Source organism: Platalea leucorodia (assembly GCF_965183815.1).
Source record: "Platalea leucorodia genome assembly, chromosome: 3".
NCBI classification, from domain to species: domain Eukaryota; kingdom Metazoa; phylum Chordata; class Aves; order Pelecaniformes; family Threskiornithidae; genus Platalea; species Platalea leucorodia.
In genome coordinates, this window is record NC_138825.1 from 14,958,250 (window position 1) to 14,971,110 (window position 12,861).

Below are 12,861 nucleotides of genomic sequence, written 5' to 3' on the forward strand. Positions count from 1 at the left end.
GCCGAAGAGCACGTTGCTGCCCGAGCAGGACGCCGGTCCTGGCACTCCAACAGGAGCCTCGGCCACCCTGCCTGAACAGCTTCATAATTAAGATTAGTCATAGGAACGCAGGAAACGAAGGCTGCACGTCCTAAGAAGTTAATCTGGTCAATTGAGAGGCAGCAGCTCAAGGCCCAGCTGGTTACACTGTAGGAAATGATGTTGATGTTGTAGCAACAATGCTGCAATGTTGTTTCCTACGACTACAATTACAGGGAAAGATTTTTCCCAGAGATCAGCCCTTCCCAGGAGGCAGGCGGCTGTACGCAGGCCCGGGGCAGTGGTGGGGGTGACGGGGTTGAAGCTGGCTGCACTTCGCCTTGGCTTGGGATGGGGACGCCCCGTCAGAGCACGTGCAAAGCCGAGCCAGCACAGCCTCTTGCTGCCGCTCGCCAGACCCGGGGCAGGCAGAAACACTCATTCCCTTTATGAAAAGAAAACAATCGGAAGCGTGAAGCGATCCTTACAGGGTTGTATATTAAAAGGCAAAGGAAAACACAGGATTTAACAAGCTGCCAGGGTTTTTCCAAACCCGAGTGCTCTTCTCTACACTGTAATAAAATCATCCAGCCAAACTCCATCTTCCTCTCCTGCCACTGGCCACAACCCTACCCCAAAACCATCACAATGTCTTCCCGCCTTTGCCAAGCAATTTTTCCTCCCCTTTTTGGCCACACACAGGTCCACCCCGCACCGCCCGCTCTCCCGAGGACCCCCACTCCTCTCCACGCCTTCTGCGTCCGGCTCCAGCCTCTCTCCTCTCCTGCCTTTTTTGGAAATCGTTTCATTAGAGCCGTCTTCTGCCCCAAAGTAAATTTTCCTCCTGCAATCCCCCTCTCTGCAAATATGAGTTAAACACATTTCTTGAGGAAAAAAAGTTATTTTCTGCCCTACAACCATGCACGCTTTTAAGTTCCATTTCAGGTTTTGATTTCCAATGATAATTTTAATGATATAAACAAGGACATAAATACACCACTCTCCAACCTCATTCCTAGGAGGACTTCTTAATAGGAGGCATTAATACACTTGACATTAGGCAGTGTGCCTTAGATTTCTTTAAAGATTACACAGGACACAGCTTGGTGGGAGAGGGGAACAGCAAAATCGATATGAAACAATTTACTAACAATTTCCCCCAACGGTACAATATTAAGTTATGCAAAATACATACTGTGATTTCTCATTTAGGGCACCAGCAACAGGGACGTAGGCTATAAAACACAGAAATATTGACAAGACAGAGGCAAATTGTACCGGAGGGCACTGGCTGCAGGAGGCGGTACACGTCCCAGCTCAGGCAAACCAGATGCTTTTTCACTCTGCACAGCAAACCAAAGGGACAGTTAGCGACACTAACATTCATCATGGATCAGAGGAAGGGCTTTCACACCACAGAAAAATTAAGGCTGAATCGTTTAAATCACAGAAGCTATTGCTACTGCCGAAAGCCAGCAGGGGAAGGGGAGGGCTGCCTTCTACATGGATTCATGCGGACACTGAGCTGAGCGTGCATCCCTTTTCTGGATCCTGCTGAGCCACCCCTCTCCTCCCCAGAGCTGCACCTCTTACAGAGCAGCCTCCGCAGTTCATCTGCGCCCACAGCAGAGGCTGGTTGAAGGTCTGAGGAATCTCTTTGGCTAATTCAGCACATCCAGCCGGAATCGTGCCCCAACGGCCCCAGGAACTATGACCATAGACTTACAGGGAGACCAAAAAGCTCCATGAAAACAAGCACAAGTTTCTTATACAGCGAGAGATTTTCTAGACGAAACAAAACCAAAGAAACCGCACTCCCACACACTCTGTTAGCTTGGCATACACTCGCTCACCTTACATCAGGAAGCTCTGGCTGCCTCTCTTCCCCCAGTCTCAGCCAGGAGAAGCGACGTGCTGAGCATCCCGACCACGTGCACGCACGCATTCGGGGGCTCCTTCGCAGAAGGGTGCACGTGCTTCTGTTCAAGCCACCGCTTGCTTTCACTGACACATGTGTCAGCTCCCCCCTTCACTTCTCCAAAAACTAATAGATCTTTTCATTTCGTTTTGCACTCACAGGGGCGGCAATCACACGATCTTCACAACTCCCCATTTCCCTGGTCTGGCATAACCTATCCAGAGGTACAGTCGAGCACAGAGAACACAGAAAAATTTGGGTCGAAATCCTGGTATGTCCTGTCATTAATTGCCAGGAATAAGAACGTTTCCAAAAATGAGGTTACACTTTACCTACTGTGGAAGCACCCGATGCTGATGATGCTGGAAATTAAGTGAGCACAGCAATGAGTTGTTCCTGTGCCACTAAGCACAGGGAGGCTAAAATTAAAAAGTGCTCAAAATAACCTGCTGTGGTCCCACAGAACTGCCTGGAGCCCTCCCCTGACCGTGCACAGCACCACAAGCCCAGGTACACGCTCCCAGAGTAAGTGGTGCAACACGAGCCGTGGGGTGACCGCAGGCTGGCTCTGTCGCTGTGGTCAGGCGTGACCCCTGGCCACAAGTGGTAGCTCACAAGTCTGTAAGCAGAGAAATAGCTATGGACGTCCTTCAGCACCTCCCTCGTTCTTCATCAGCGCTGACATCCAGCAAAGGGAATGCAGCCATTCACCTGGGGCATTTCACTGCTAAGCAAGGGAACAACCAGATTTTAAGTCAGCTCTGTGTTCTTCGAATACAGCACCTATAGACAACATTCCCAAATCTCTGGCTCCGCTGTTGTCTGAAGATGCACATAATGCCTGAAACAACCTTCATCCTAACTGCCCCAGCTTACACCTAACAAGAGTCTACCAGCACAGCATACAGCCATCTGAGATCACCAGAAAAAAAAAAAAAAAAAAATCACTCAATCATTTCTCACTAGCATACCTTCCAACACTGTTGTGGGGACCTGAGCAAAGTGGCATAGATGGGAGGGGGGGGGGGGGGGGAAGTAATCATGGTTTTTACAGTCAGATTTTTCAGCTGTTTGTTCTAGACTTTCTATTTTCAATCCCTACAATTAATATGAAAACATTTCATTCAAAATAGAAAGCTACTGACCATCTCCCAGTACAGCAGCCAGACAACAGTCTTGGTACAAAAATACATGTCCTTGGATCCGCTTCTTTGCGTAAAGAGAGATCACTGGGCTGCCTCATTCCTCTATGCACACAGAAAGAAACCTAGAGCCATTCCTGAAAGCTGCTCAGATTAGCCTTGCTGCAGTCAATTCCCCCAGCAAGGGGGAGAAACCCAGCAGAAAGCGGGCTCGCTCCGTCATCCCCCCCGAATTACAGCACCACCCCAAGCAGAGCAGCCCTACTGCCCCTGCAAAGTCGCTCCGGAGAGCAAATCCTACCGTGTGGCTGCCTCAGTCCCGTCTCCCAAAAGATGCCAGCCACAAGGTTTAGTAACACTTAAAATAGCCCAGCCAGCTCGCAGCAGTCCATATAGACAGTTCTATTTCAAGCACATCCAACTTACTGTTAGAGATAGCACGAGAACAACCCGCTTTCTTCGCTCATGCTTGACATTTATCTGATGCTTTGACTATTTATGCTAAGGCAGTGTGAAATTGCAAGCTTGCACATTCAGCAGCTTGGACGCTCGCAAGGCCAATTCCAGCACCAGTAAACTAGACGGTGCTAGAACGGCCCCTGAGCTTGTTAACCGAGACCGAGCTGGAAGCTCGTGTTGGACACGGGAATCGCAGACCACGCTGCTCAGGCAGGAATTTATTCCCTGCAGACAGCGGCACCGCCTCTTTATCTTTGCCCAAATATTTGGCCCACGGCTGACTGACTGTTGCCCAAAGCCCAGCTAAGATGCTGCGCCCACTGAGCCGACTTCTCGCCTTGCCTCCCCAACCCCACCGCCGCCTCTCCGGAGAGGATCCTTCGCCCCCTCTCCCCGCCAGGGATTTGCCCGGGCCTCTGGCTACCGCCAAGCTGTTCCTGCCGTGCCCAGGGCAGCCCTCGGGAGGGAGGGAGGAGGCTCAGGGAAGCCGAGGCGATGACAGCTAACGTGGCGTTTCACGCTTTACGCATAAACCGCCCCGTTTTCTCCCCCGGCACCTGCCGTCGCACCGGCACCGGCACCCTGCGGGCAGACCAAGGCGGCCGAGCCCGGGTGGAAGCCGAAACGGGCTGAAGCGGCACCCCCGGCCGGCGGGACGGAGGGGGAAGGCCCGGCGGCGGCCGGAGGCAGGGCGCGGAGCGGGGGCGGGCAGCCCGCCCCGGACCCGCCGGCCGCCCGCCCCCCCCCCGCCCCTCCAACCGCCGCCCCCCAACCGGCGGCCGAGGGCAACCGGGGAGGGCGGCGGCCCCGCGCCCCCGGCCCTCACGGAGGGGCTCGGCGGCAGCTCCAGGCCCCCCCCGCCCGCCACCGCCGGTCCCCGGCACCGGCGCGGCCCCGCCGGCTCCCCGCTCCGACGGCCGGTCCCTCTCAGCCCCGGTCCCTCTCAGCGCCGGTCCCGTACCTGGCGGCGGGAAGGCGGCCCAGCAGCCCCTCTCCGACGGCCGCGCCCGCCGCTCCCTGGGACTTGTAGTCCGGCGCCGCCCCGCCCGCCCGGCCCCGCCCGCCCGTGGACCGCGGGCGCCCTCCCCCGCCGGGGCGGCACGGCCCCGCGGGGCCCGTCCGGGGGTGCCGGGCCCAGGCCCCCCGCCCGGGGGTGGCCCCTGCCCCGCCCCGCCCCCGGCCCGGTCCCCCCCCGCGCTGCGCCGGCCCCGCGGCCGGGCACGGTACGGCGGCGGTGGAGGGGCCGGCAGCGGCGGAGGAGGGCAGCGGCGGCGCGGCCCGGCGCCCCCCCCGCCCCAGGACTACAACACCCACAGTGCCCCGCGGCGGCGGCGGCGCCGTTTCCGGGCGGCGGCGGCGGGGCCTCCCCGGCGCCGCGCCCGGTGGATGGCGGTGGCGCGGAGCATGGGGCCGGAGCGGGTGTGTCCCGAGGAGCCGGGGCCGCCGGAGGCCCCCGACGGCGCGGCGGGCTGGAGCGGCGACGAGGAAGAGGAGGAGGAGGGGGAGGAGGAGGAGGAAGGTGGCGGCGGCGGCGCGGGGTACTTGTACCAGCCGCTGAGCCAGGAGCCGGAGCAGGGCCCCGGTGAGGCGGCTCCCCCCGCCGCCCTGGCGGGCGGCGTCGAGCCGGGCCCCGGCCTGCAGGAGCGGCTGCAGGTACCGCCCGGGGCCGGGCCGGGGCTGGGGGGCAGCCGGCGGGGCGGTCCCGGGAACGGGCCGACCCCCACCCCCGCTGCCCGCCTCTCTCCGCAGATGCTGAGGCTGCACCTGCCCGACCCGCCGGCCGACAGCGAGGAGGAGGAGGAGGCGGCGGCGGCGGCGGAGGAAGGCGCGGCGGCTCAGAGCAGCCGCAGCTCCATCCCCATGGATGCAGGTAACGGCGTCTCCGGCCGGGCCCCCCCGGCCGCCCCGTGCGGGGCTGGGCCGCGGCCTCACGCCCTCTCCCTTCCCAGAGCATGTGGAGCTGGTGAAGAGGACGATGGCCGGCGTGAAGCTTCCCACCCTGGGCATCCCCGCCTGGGCCAGCCAGATCTCGGAGGACCAGTGGAAGGACGTGGTGCAGCGCACGCTGCAGGCCCGGCAGAGCCTCGGCGGCCCCAGGCCCGAGTGGAAGTGAGGGCCGAGCTGCGGCGCGGGGGCTGCGGACCAGCGGCCCGCTGCCTCAGAGCCGGGGGGCGATGGGACTTGCCGGCATCCACCTTCCACTTTCTCCCACTGTTGTCCCGCTTCCCATCCCGCTCCTCTTTCCTGGTTCTGGCTGGCGCGTAAGTCGCTGTGATGTCCTTGCGTTGGCTTCCTCTGCCTCCCAGGAGCCCGACCGGTTTCCATACCCGTGTGCGCTGGAGGGAGGGGGCTTGGCTGGCTTTGCCCAGATTCCCTTGGGACAAACACTGGATTTGCCCCCATGCTGTCAGTGCTGGAGGAGCTCCTCTCCACGCTAGGGCCCCTCCTCCCAGGACAGGGGCTGAGCGTTGGAACATCAGAGGTGGAGTCCATTGTGTCTTTCCAAGAGATCGGTTTTATTTAGTTCTGTACATACAGGGACATCTGTACAAAATCCAACACTTTCATACTATGTAATGCTCTACTGAAAATAAAGTACACCATATGTACATATGAACTGTAAGCAGCTTAATACTTGTGTCCAGGGGGTGAATGCAGTAGTTAGTTTTGCTCGTTCCCTCGGGAGGAGGGAGCCAGGTGAAGTGGAAGAGGCAGCTCCAGTTCTGTCCATTTGGCTGATGTGGGGAAAGGCGTAGGCAGAAATGAGCAGCACTAACGCTAGAAACCGAGTGTTGAGCAAGGGGCAGCTGTAGCGTGGCAGACGCAGGTCTGCGTACGAGCGGTACGTGTGGCGGAGGGGGTGAACACGCTCCCCCCCTTTCTCACATGGTCCCCTTCTTCCAGGACACTGGAATGAGTAGGCAGCAAACTAATGGCAACGTGAAGGTACTAAGCGTAAGTTCCCTGACCCAGAACAAGACACACAAAGCTATGAGAACATCAAAGCCGTACAGCACGTAGTCGTGATGCGTTGCAGTCCTGCACATGGCACAACACCGGCAGCATTCCTCCGTCTGCGCTCGGGGACTGCCGGCAGCGACGGACCATCTGCAGGGCAGCGACGGCCTCTGCGCACCAGAGTCTCTGTTCCTTCTGCAGGCGGAACAGCCCGCAGCAGGGAATGGCAGCCACTGCCCAGCAGCAAGCAGGCTCGAGCAAGGGCACGCATGCTGTAGCACTCTAAAAATGAGGTGGTGGCTTATAACGCAACGCGAAGCGGATGAGTTGGAAAGCCTGTACTGCAACGGGAAGAAACATCCTCCCCCAGCCCGAGCCCTGCTGCGGGTGGCGCTCGGCCGTCCTCGTCTCCGCTGCGCCCCGAGACGCCTGCCGCTCCCGTGCGCCATCCGGCATCACCCAGTGCACGTCTACGCGCTGTGCCAGGCGTGAGGTAATTGGTAGGCAGCTGCTGACCATGAGCTCGGACTAATGTTCAAAATAAGCAATAACCTCCCTGAGGTGTTTCGTAAGTCTCCTGATGAACTGGCCCATTGCATGAAGCGGAGGGGAGGCGGGGTCCTGCGTGACTGTGGGTGATCTCGCACGTGCTCACGCTTGCCAGCTGCTCCTAAGAGATGGTGGCATGCCTAACGAGGGCCGAACTGAAAGAGAGCTAAACAGGGCAGGGGGTACAGGATACACAGGGAAAAAACAGCTTCGTTTGGGTTGAAGGAAAGATGTGCTGCACACCAGCAATAAGATTAGAGGGGACGAACCTCTGACCTGGGAATGGTTTACTGGTGAGGACAAGCAGATACACCAGGACCTACTGCAACATCCCATGATGCTGCAAAGCAGTGTCAGACTAGCACTGGCCCCGTAAGCTCCCTTGCACTACTGCAAACCCACTTAAGCTTATGTGTCAAGAAAGCAAGCGCAGCAGGTAAGAAGCGAGGAAAACTCCCTTTTTCCAACGGTATCCTGGGCTGCATCAAAAGCAGCGTGGCCAGCAGGCCGAGGGAGGCGATTCTGCCCCTCTACTCGGCTCTGGTGAGACCCCACCTGGAGTATTGCATCCAGCTCTAGGACCCCCAACATAAGAAGGACGTGGACCTGCTGGAGCGAGTCCAGAGGAGGGCCACAAAGGTGATCAGAGGGCTGGAGCACCTCTCCTATGAGGACAGGCTGAGAGAGTTGGGGTTGCTCAGCCTGGAGAAGAGAAGGCTCCGGGGAGACCTTATGGCAGCCTTCCAGTACCTGGAGGGGGCCTACAAGAAAGCCGGAGAGGGACTTTTTACAAAGGACAGGACACAGGGTAATGGCTTTAAACTGAAAGAGGGTAGATTCAGATTAGATATAAGGAAGAAGTTCTTCACTATGAGGGTGGTGAGGCACAGGACAGGTTGCCCAGAGAACCTGTGGATGCCCCCTCCCTGGAAGTGTTCAAGGCCAGGTTGGATGGGGCTTTGAGCAACCTGGTCTAGTGGAAGGTGTCCCTGCCCATGGCAGGGGGGTTGGAACCAGATGGTCTTTAAGGTCCCTTCCAACCCAAACGGTTCCATGATTCTATCACAAGCCAGCCTCTCCCAGGTGGCACCTTGGCCTGGCACTGAATCTGCACCACAAAAGGTAAGGGAGGAAGCCAGATCACAGCAGCACCCAAGTGCTATGCAACCCCCTGGGCTATCAGCAAGTGCGCTCTAAATGCTAAATTAGCACAACAAGTCCCTGATGCACCGTATGATAACTAGCAAGGGCCTCTGGCCACAGCAGGTGCCAAAGTAACAGGGCGAGGCGAACTTTGCTCAGAGCACCCGCGGAAGCAATTCAGCAGTAGCACCTAGCCATTGATCATAAAGAGGAGACAAGTGAACACTCAGAAACTCAGCCTGGCCCCGTAAGGTGTATCCATTGCTTCCACTAGTTTGCAGAAATGACTTTAGCAGCACAAGCTTCCTGGAAACCCTGGCCACTGCAGAGCTAAGGATGGGATACAGCGACAAAGGGAGAGCTGCAGGAGTATTTTAATTGAGCAGGTAGAGGAAGAAAGCAGAAGTCAGTGGCTGACGCCTGCTACGAAGCGGGAAGTTAATTCTGGGCCCACAATTAACCCAAGACACCAGGATGGAGACAAGTCAGCACGGACCAACACAAACAGCTGAAGGAATTCACTTTCCCACAAGAGAGCTTCTAAGGATGCTCTAAAGGGAGGGCTGCAATAGTATGTAGTGCTTGCACCCAGCTTTACTGGGGGTGGCGAAGCACTGAACCCCCACTCCACTGACGGGGAACAGAACAAGGGGCTCGAAGCAAAAGAAAGGTGGAAGCAAACATCTCCTCCGCTGTACGTGAGACCCTCCAGCTGCGGAGCTGTACCCCAAGGCAGGGCAGAGAGGCAGCAGAGCCCCCACAAACTCTGCCACGCGCTCCTACCCCGAGCTCAGCCTGGCCTCCGACCGCTGCAGGGCTTGGCTGCACAGGCAGCACGGGGGCAGGCATGGCAGAGATGGGCACCCGGGGCTTGTAGCAGCATGCTGAGCCACGCGCGGTAGTCTCTGGCCAACACAGAGCCTGTGTTGCAGGGCAGCAAGGCTCTGGCTCCCAGGCAGAGTAAGAACCAGGCGGCAGCTGGAAATGAAGGGACTCCTGCCTGGGCTGATACAATCACAGGTCAGGCAGGCTCCCTTCACGCACGCACACCCGAGGTGGAAAAGCAGGAGGAAGGAGGAAAAGCAGGAGGACATGACAGTGGTGAGATACAAGTTATAACCTAAAACCAGGTCTACCCTGGATGGATGCAGATGGAGTGGAGGACAGGCACAGCTCACCATGTTCATTCCTTATTTATACATGAGAACCAAGTGCATTTCCGTGACCCCTGGGGGAAAGGGATGGGGCAGAACTTCCCGGGCCAGCTCCTGAGCCCGTCAGAGAGCCTCCTGGCTTGAGGTGAGAAACTCTTCTGCTCTCTTGTGGGCCTCCAGGGCTTTTATAGTGTAGACGTCCTGAGGAAGCTCAGATTTCCGGCGCAGCAAAACTTTCTCCTTCTTAATGTCTTTCAGCATCTACAGACAAACGAAAGGAGTCAGGGATCAGTAGCAAACCCCTTCACTCCTCCAGCCTCCCCATTCTCTGACTCCAACCATTCTAGGATATGCTGGGTGACACCGCAGCATGCTGCGGAACAGGCTGAGAGCCAAACACAGAACAAAAGGACACAGAAAAGTCCCACTTGCACTTTTTCCAGAGTGGGAAGGATAGATAAACTCCACTCTTCAGACTACGGGTCAATCTCTAAAGATCAGGGATTAGAGCAGGGGCATTTACGCTCAGAACGCTTGGAAAGAGCCAGTTCTGCCTGCTGGACCCTGGACGGACTCTGCTTATGTCCTGGCTGGTCTGAGAGTAATTGTGGAAGCACCCTAGTCACCTACGCACCTGCACAGCCTCCGTCTCCACCGTTTTCTTCAGTAGCTGTATATCCTCCGCAGTTGGGGTCTCCGTTTCCATACAGCAGACAGGAGGCAATGGCGGAGGTGCGTAATACATAGGGTACTGCAGACAACACAGACAGCTGGAAAGTCAGCACACCATCCAACAGCGAGCCTTCTCCCCCAGCCTCCTAACACAGCATGGCGCGCTTCTTCCAGCTGCCCTCTCTGGCAACCACAAAGGTAGCAGCAGGTACCTTTAGTAGGTAGACAGGAAAGGAGCATCTTCTCCTACCCATTCCTACCTGTGCCCTCTGAGCCACAGCACACTGCATGCGCAGCCGCAGCTGAGAGAGCAGTCCATAAACACGTACATGCTCTCTATGAGGCATTACTTAGAGGTCAGTGCTACAGAGGGCCAGGCTGGTAAAACACTGCCAGCATCCCCAAGACACTAGGTTTTGGGAGGGACGGGCCACTGCTGCAGCTGGGTGCACAGGACTGAGATCAGGTGCTAGAGTCTGCTCTCATGAGCTGAGGAAGCAGGGCAAGACCCCCAGCACATTCTTGTCTCATTCATTCTAGGTCCTGCTGTTACCCACCTGGGGGTTCAGCCGGGCCAGCTCCTCTATTTTCTGCCACATTTCTTCTCGTTCCTTCATCCTGAACCTTCCCCTGCAGAGAGAGAGAGAGAGAGCAAGTGTGAACTCCCAGGGAAAGCGCAGCTTTTGCCCACAGGAAGACAAAAGCAAGAGACAGCAGAAAAGTGCAGGTGAGGGGAAGAGCTGCTCTGTCCTTCAGAGACCCCTAATTCTATCTACAGTTGAGATGTGGCAAGACGATGAGACACGCTGCAGCTAGCAGGAGGCAGGCAGGCATGCTCCTCGCTCACCTCAGAGCACAGGGTGGCAGCAGTGGGCTGCAGCGGTTAATTTTTCCCTGGCTTTGTGCTGCAGGAGTGGGCCAGAGTGACTGGTTTCTGGAGTAAAGCAATGACACCAGTTTGGATGTCAAACACACATTTTCCTGGTGCCCCACAGATGCAGAAGGACAAACTGCCATTTCCAATAGAGCTGCGGCTCAGCTGCCTGCAGTTCCCTCTCTCTCTGGCCATAACACACCAGAGAGCTGCCCAAACCGCCAGGCACAGCAGCAGACTACTCCATCAGAGAATATAAGGTCAAAAACCCAAACAAACCCAAACCCCAAATGAATAACCCACACCTCATTTTCTGACAGAGATCTGGAGATCTGTCTGCAGGGGACTGTGACCAGGAATTAGCACTGATCTTCCTTAGCTCTTTCCTGACTCATCCCCAATTTCTCCAGAATCCTTTTTAACGCCTGGTAAACAGAAACTTACGTATTACTCCAATCTTGCCACTGGAAATGTAGACCAATATGTCTGTCCACAAAGGCCCTCACATTATGAAGGCCACTGCCCCTCCAAAGCAATGTCTACTTTGCTGGTATCATGTCTACCACCGTGCCACGTAAGGGTGTAAAACAAAGCTCATTTTGTTTGGCTGGACCACATCACATTGCTGGTCTGGTTCACGGTGAGCCACGGGCACCCATCCAGCCATCCAGGTCCATGCATCTCTAGCACCAGTTCTTTCCTTTCAGATCACCAAAGCAGTCTGAATAGCATTGCGGAAGCCCTCCATTCCTCATCGCACTTCGAGATCCACCAGATTACCCATCACGTGCTCAGCTGATATTGCAAAAGACCACCTTGTAAAGAGAATACCCGGTCTGACTAAGAGCAGAGCTTCTAAAAATCTGAAAGCTTTACACCCATGATCACTCTTTTCAGCCAAAGAAATATTTCCAAAGAATGAAACGAAGTTTCATCTTTATTTTGATGCGACTTTGACTTAACTGTAGTACTACAGCTGTCCTGCATCCCTCTGCAGGGGAAACTTCCTCCCAACCTCATCAATCGGCCTGGCTTTACCTCCTACGCTAGGACATTTCCATTGCCGTTTATCTGAAAGCGTCACTCATCCATGTGAGTCTTCCGAGAACCCTCTCTTTCTAAACAGGAATGCCTCACAGGACAGCGCTGAGTCTACGGGAGCAGCAGCCCCAGCCCTGCTTTCCAGGTGACGTGCACCTCATCAGCTCCCTTCATTCCTGACCCCGTTACCAGCAGTATGAGAAAGCCACTGGCAGGACATCTGGAAAAGAGCAGCTATACTGGGAGGTATCTTCTCCTTCCCGCTGCTGTGGCCTCTGCTGAAGGAGGCAAGGTAGCTGCTACCAGAGAGATGTCCAGTGTCCGGGTGGCCCCAGGGCACGCTGACACCTCACTTCTTGAAAGGCAGCGTTCAAGGCCCTTGCGCTTTTACAGAAGGGCACGTTCAGGATGAGACACTATCTGCCCGCCCCAACCTCCCCACTGTTTTCTGAAGGGTTCTGATAACTCAAACAGCTTCAAGATGTTTGCGGAGATTAGTAAGGCGCAGTCAGTCCATCTGCACTGAACAGCAGAGAGCATCCCCACGTGTCCCGCGGAGAGTCTGTCCCTCCATGAGCAGCCTTGGCTGCAGCTGCACAGCCAGGGGTGCCGCGGTGACAGGCCTGAGCTCACCTCACTCGTAGGCACAGTAACTAATTAAAAACATGGCCAAGCCTTTTCTCAGCAGGCCTCTCAACATCTGGTTGCAGCCTAATTGTGTACCTACAAGCTCTCTCCTTTTCACTGTTTCACATTTACTGGCTTTGTTTGCACGTGCAGCCCTTCCCAAGCCTGCTGTTTTCTAGTTCATAGCACAAGGTCTCTAGTGGCTCATTGGGAAAACACTTCATAGGCCTCTCTTTCTTTTTCTGTCTACGATAAAGAAGCCTCAGCGTTTCAAACTTGTCAGTCTCACTGGATGAGGCCAAGGTC

At 56.3% G+C, this 12,861-nt stretch overlaps 3 protein-coding genes across 5 annotated transcripts in view; 1 reads left to right on the forward strand and 2 right to left on the reverse strand.

Annotated features, from left to right (window-relative positions):
• The window catches only part of KLHDC3 (kelch domain containing 3), a 26,785-nt gene extending 22,198 nt beyond the window's left edge, over positions 1-4,587 (reverse strand). Inside the window, exon 1 of one of the 2 annotated variants that reach the window (XM_082305323.1) lies at positions 3,505-4,217. The gene's annotated coding sequence lies outside the window, so the exon portion shown is untranslated. Of the gene's footprint in view, positions 1-3,504; positions 4,218-4,498 lie in introns of those variants that run through there. The other variant, XM_082305320.1, reaches the window with a different exon arrangement.
• A 310-nt stretch (positions 4,588-4,897) lies between these two features.
• MEA1 (male-enhanced antigen 1) lies at positions 4,898-6,148 on the forward strand. The gene is made up of 3 exons (XM_082307905.1): positions 4,898-5,190; positions 5,287-5,407; positions 5,487-6,148. The coding sequence occupies exons 1-3, from the start codon at positions 4,924-4,926 to the stop codon at positions 5,648-5,650; spliced, it is 552 nt and encodes a 183-aa protein (XP_082164031.1). The 5' UTR covers positions 4,898-4,923; the 3' UTR covers positions 5,651-6,148.
• A 3,309-nt stretch (positions 6,149-9,457) lies between these two features.
• The window catches only part of PPP2R5D (protein phosphatase 2 regulatory subunit B'delta), a 28,594-nt gene continuing 25,190 nt past the window's right edge, over positions 9,458-12,861 (reverse strand). For both annotated transcript variants that reach the window (XM_082307903.1, XM_082307904.1), the window contains exons 14-16: positions 10,571-10,643; positions 9,976-10,092; positions 9,458-9,602 (exon numbers count right to left, since the gene is read on the reverse strand). In XM_082307903.1, the coding sequence (XP_082164029.1) occupies positions 9,465-9,602; positions 9,976-10,092; positions 10,571-10,643 (328 nt within the window). In that variant the 3' untranslated portion in view covers positions 9,458-9,464. The remainder of the gene's footprint in view (positions 9,603-9,975; positions 10,093-10,570; positions 10,644-12,861) is intronic.

Coding starts and splice junctions, on each gene's coding strand:
- MEA1 (XM_082307905.1), top strand. CDS start 4,924: ATGGCGGTGGCGCGGAGCATGGGGCCGGAGCGGGTGTGTCCCGAGGAG. Junction 5,191..5,286: donor GCCTGCAGGAGCGGCTGCAG/GTACCGCCCGGG, acceptor CTCTCTCCGCAG/ATGCTGAGGCTGCACCTGCC. Junction 5,408..5,486: donor CTCCATCCCCATGGATGCAG/GTAACGGCGTCT, acceptor CTCCCTTCCCAG/AGCATGTGGAGCTGGTGAAG.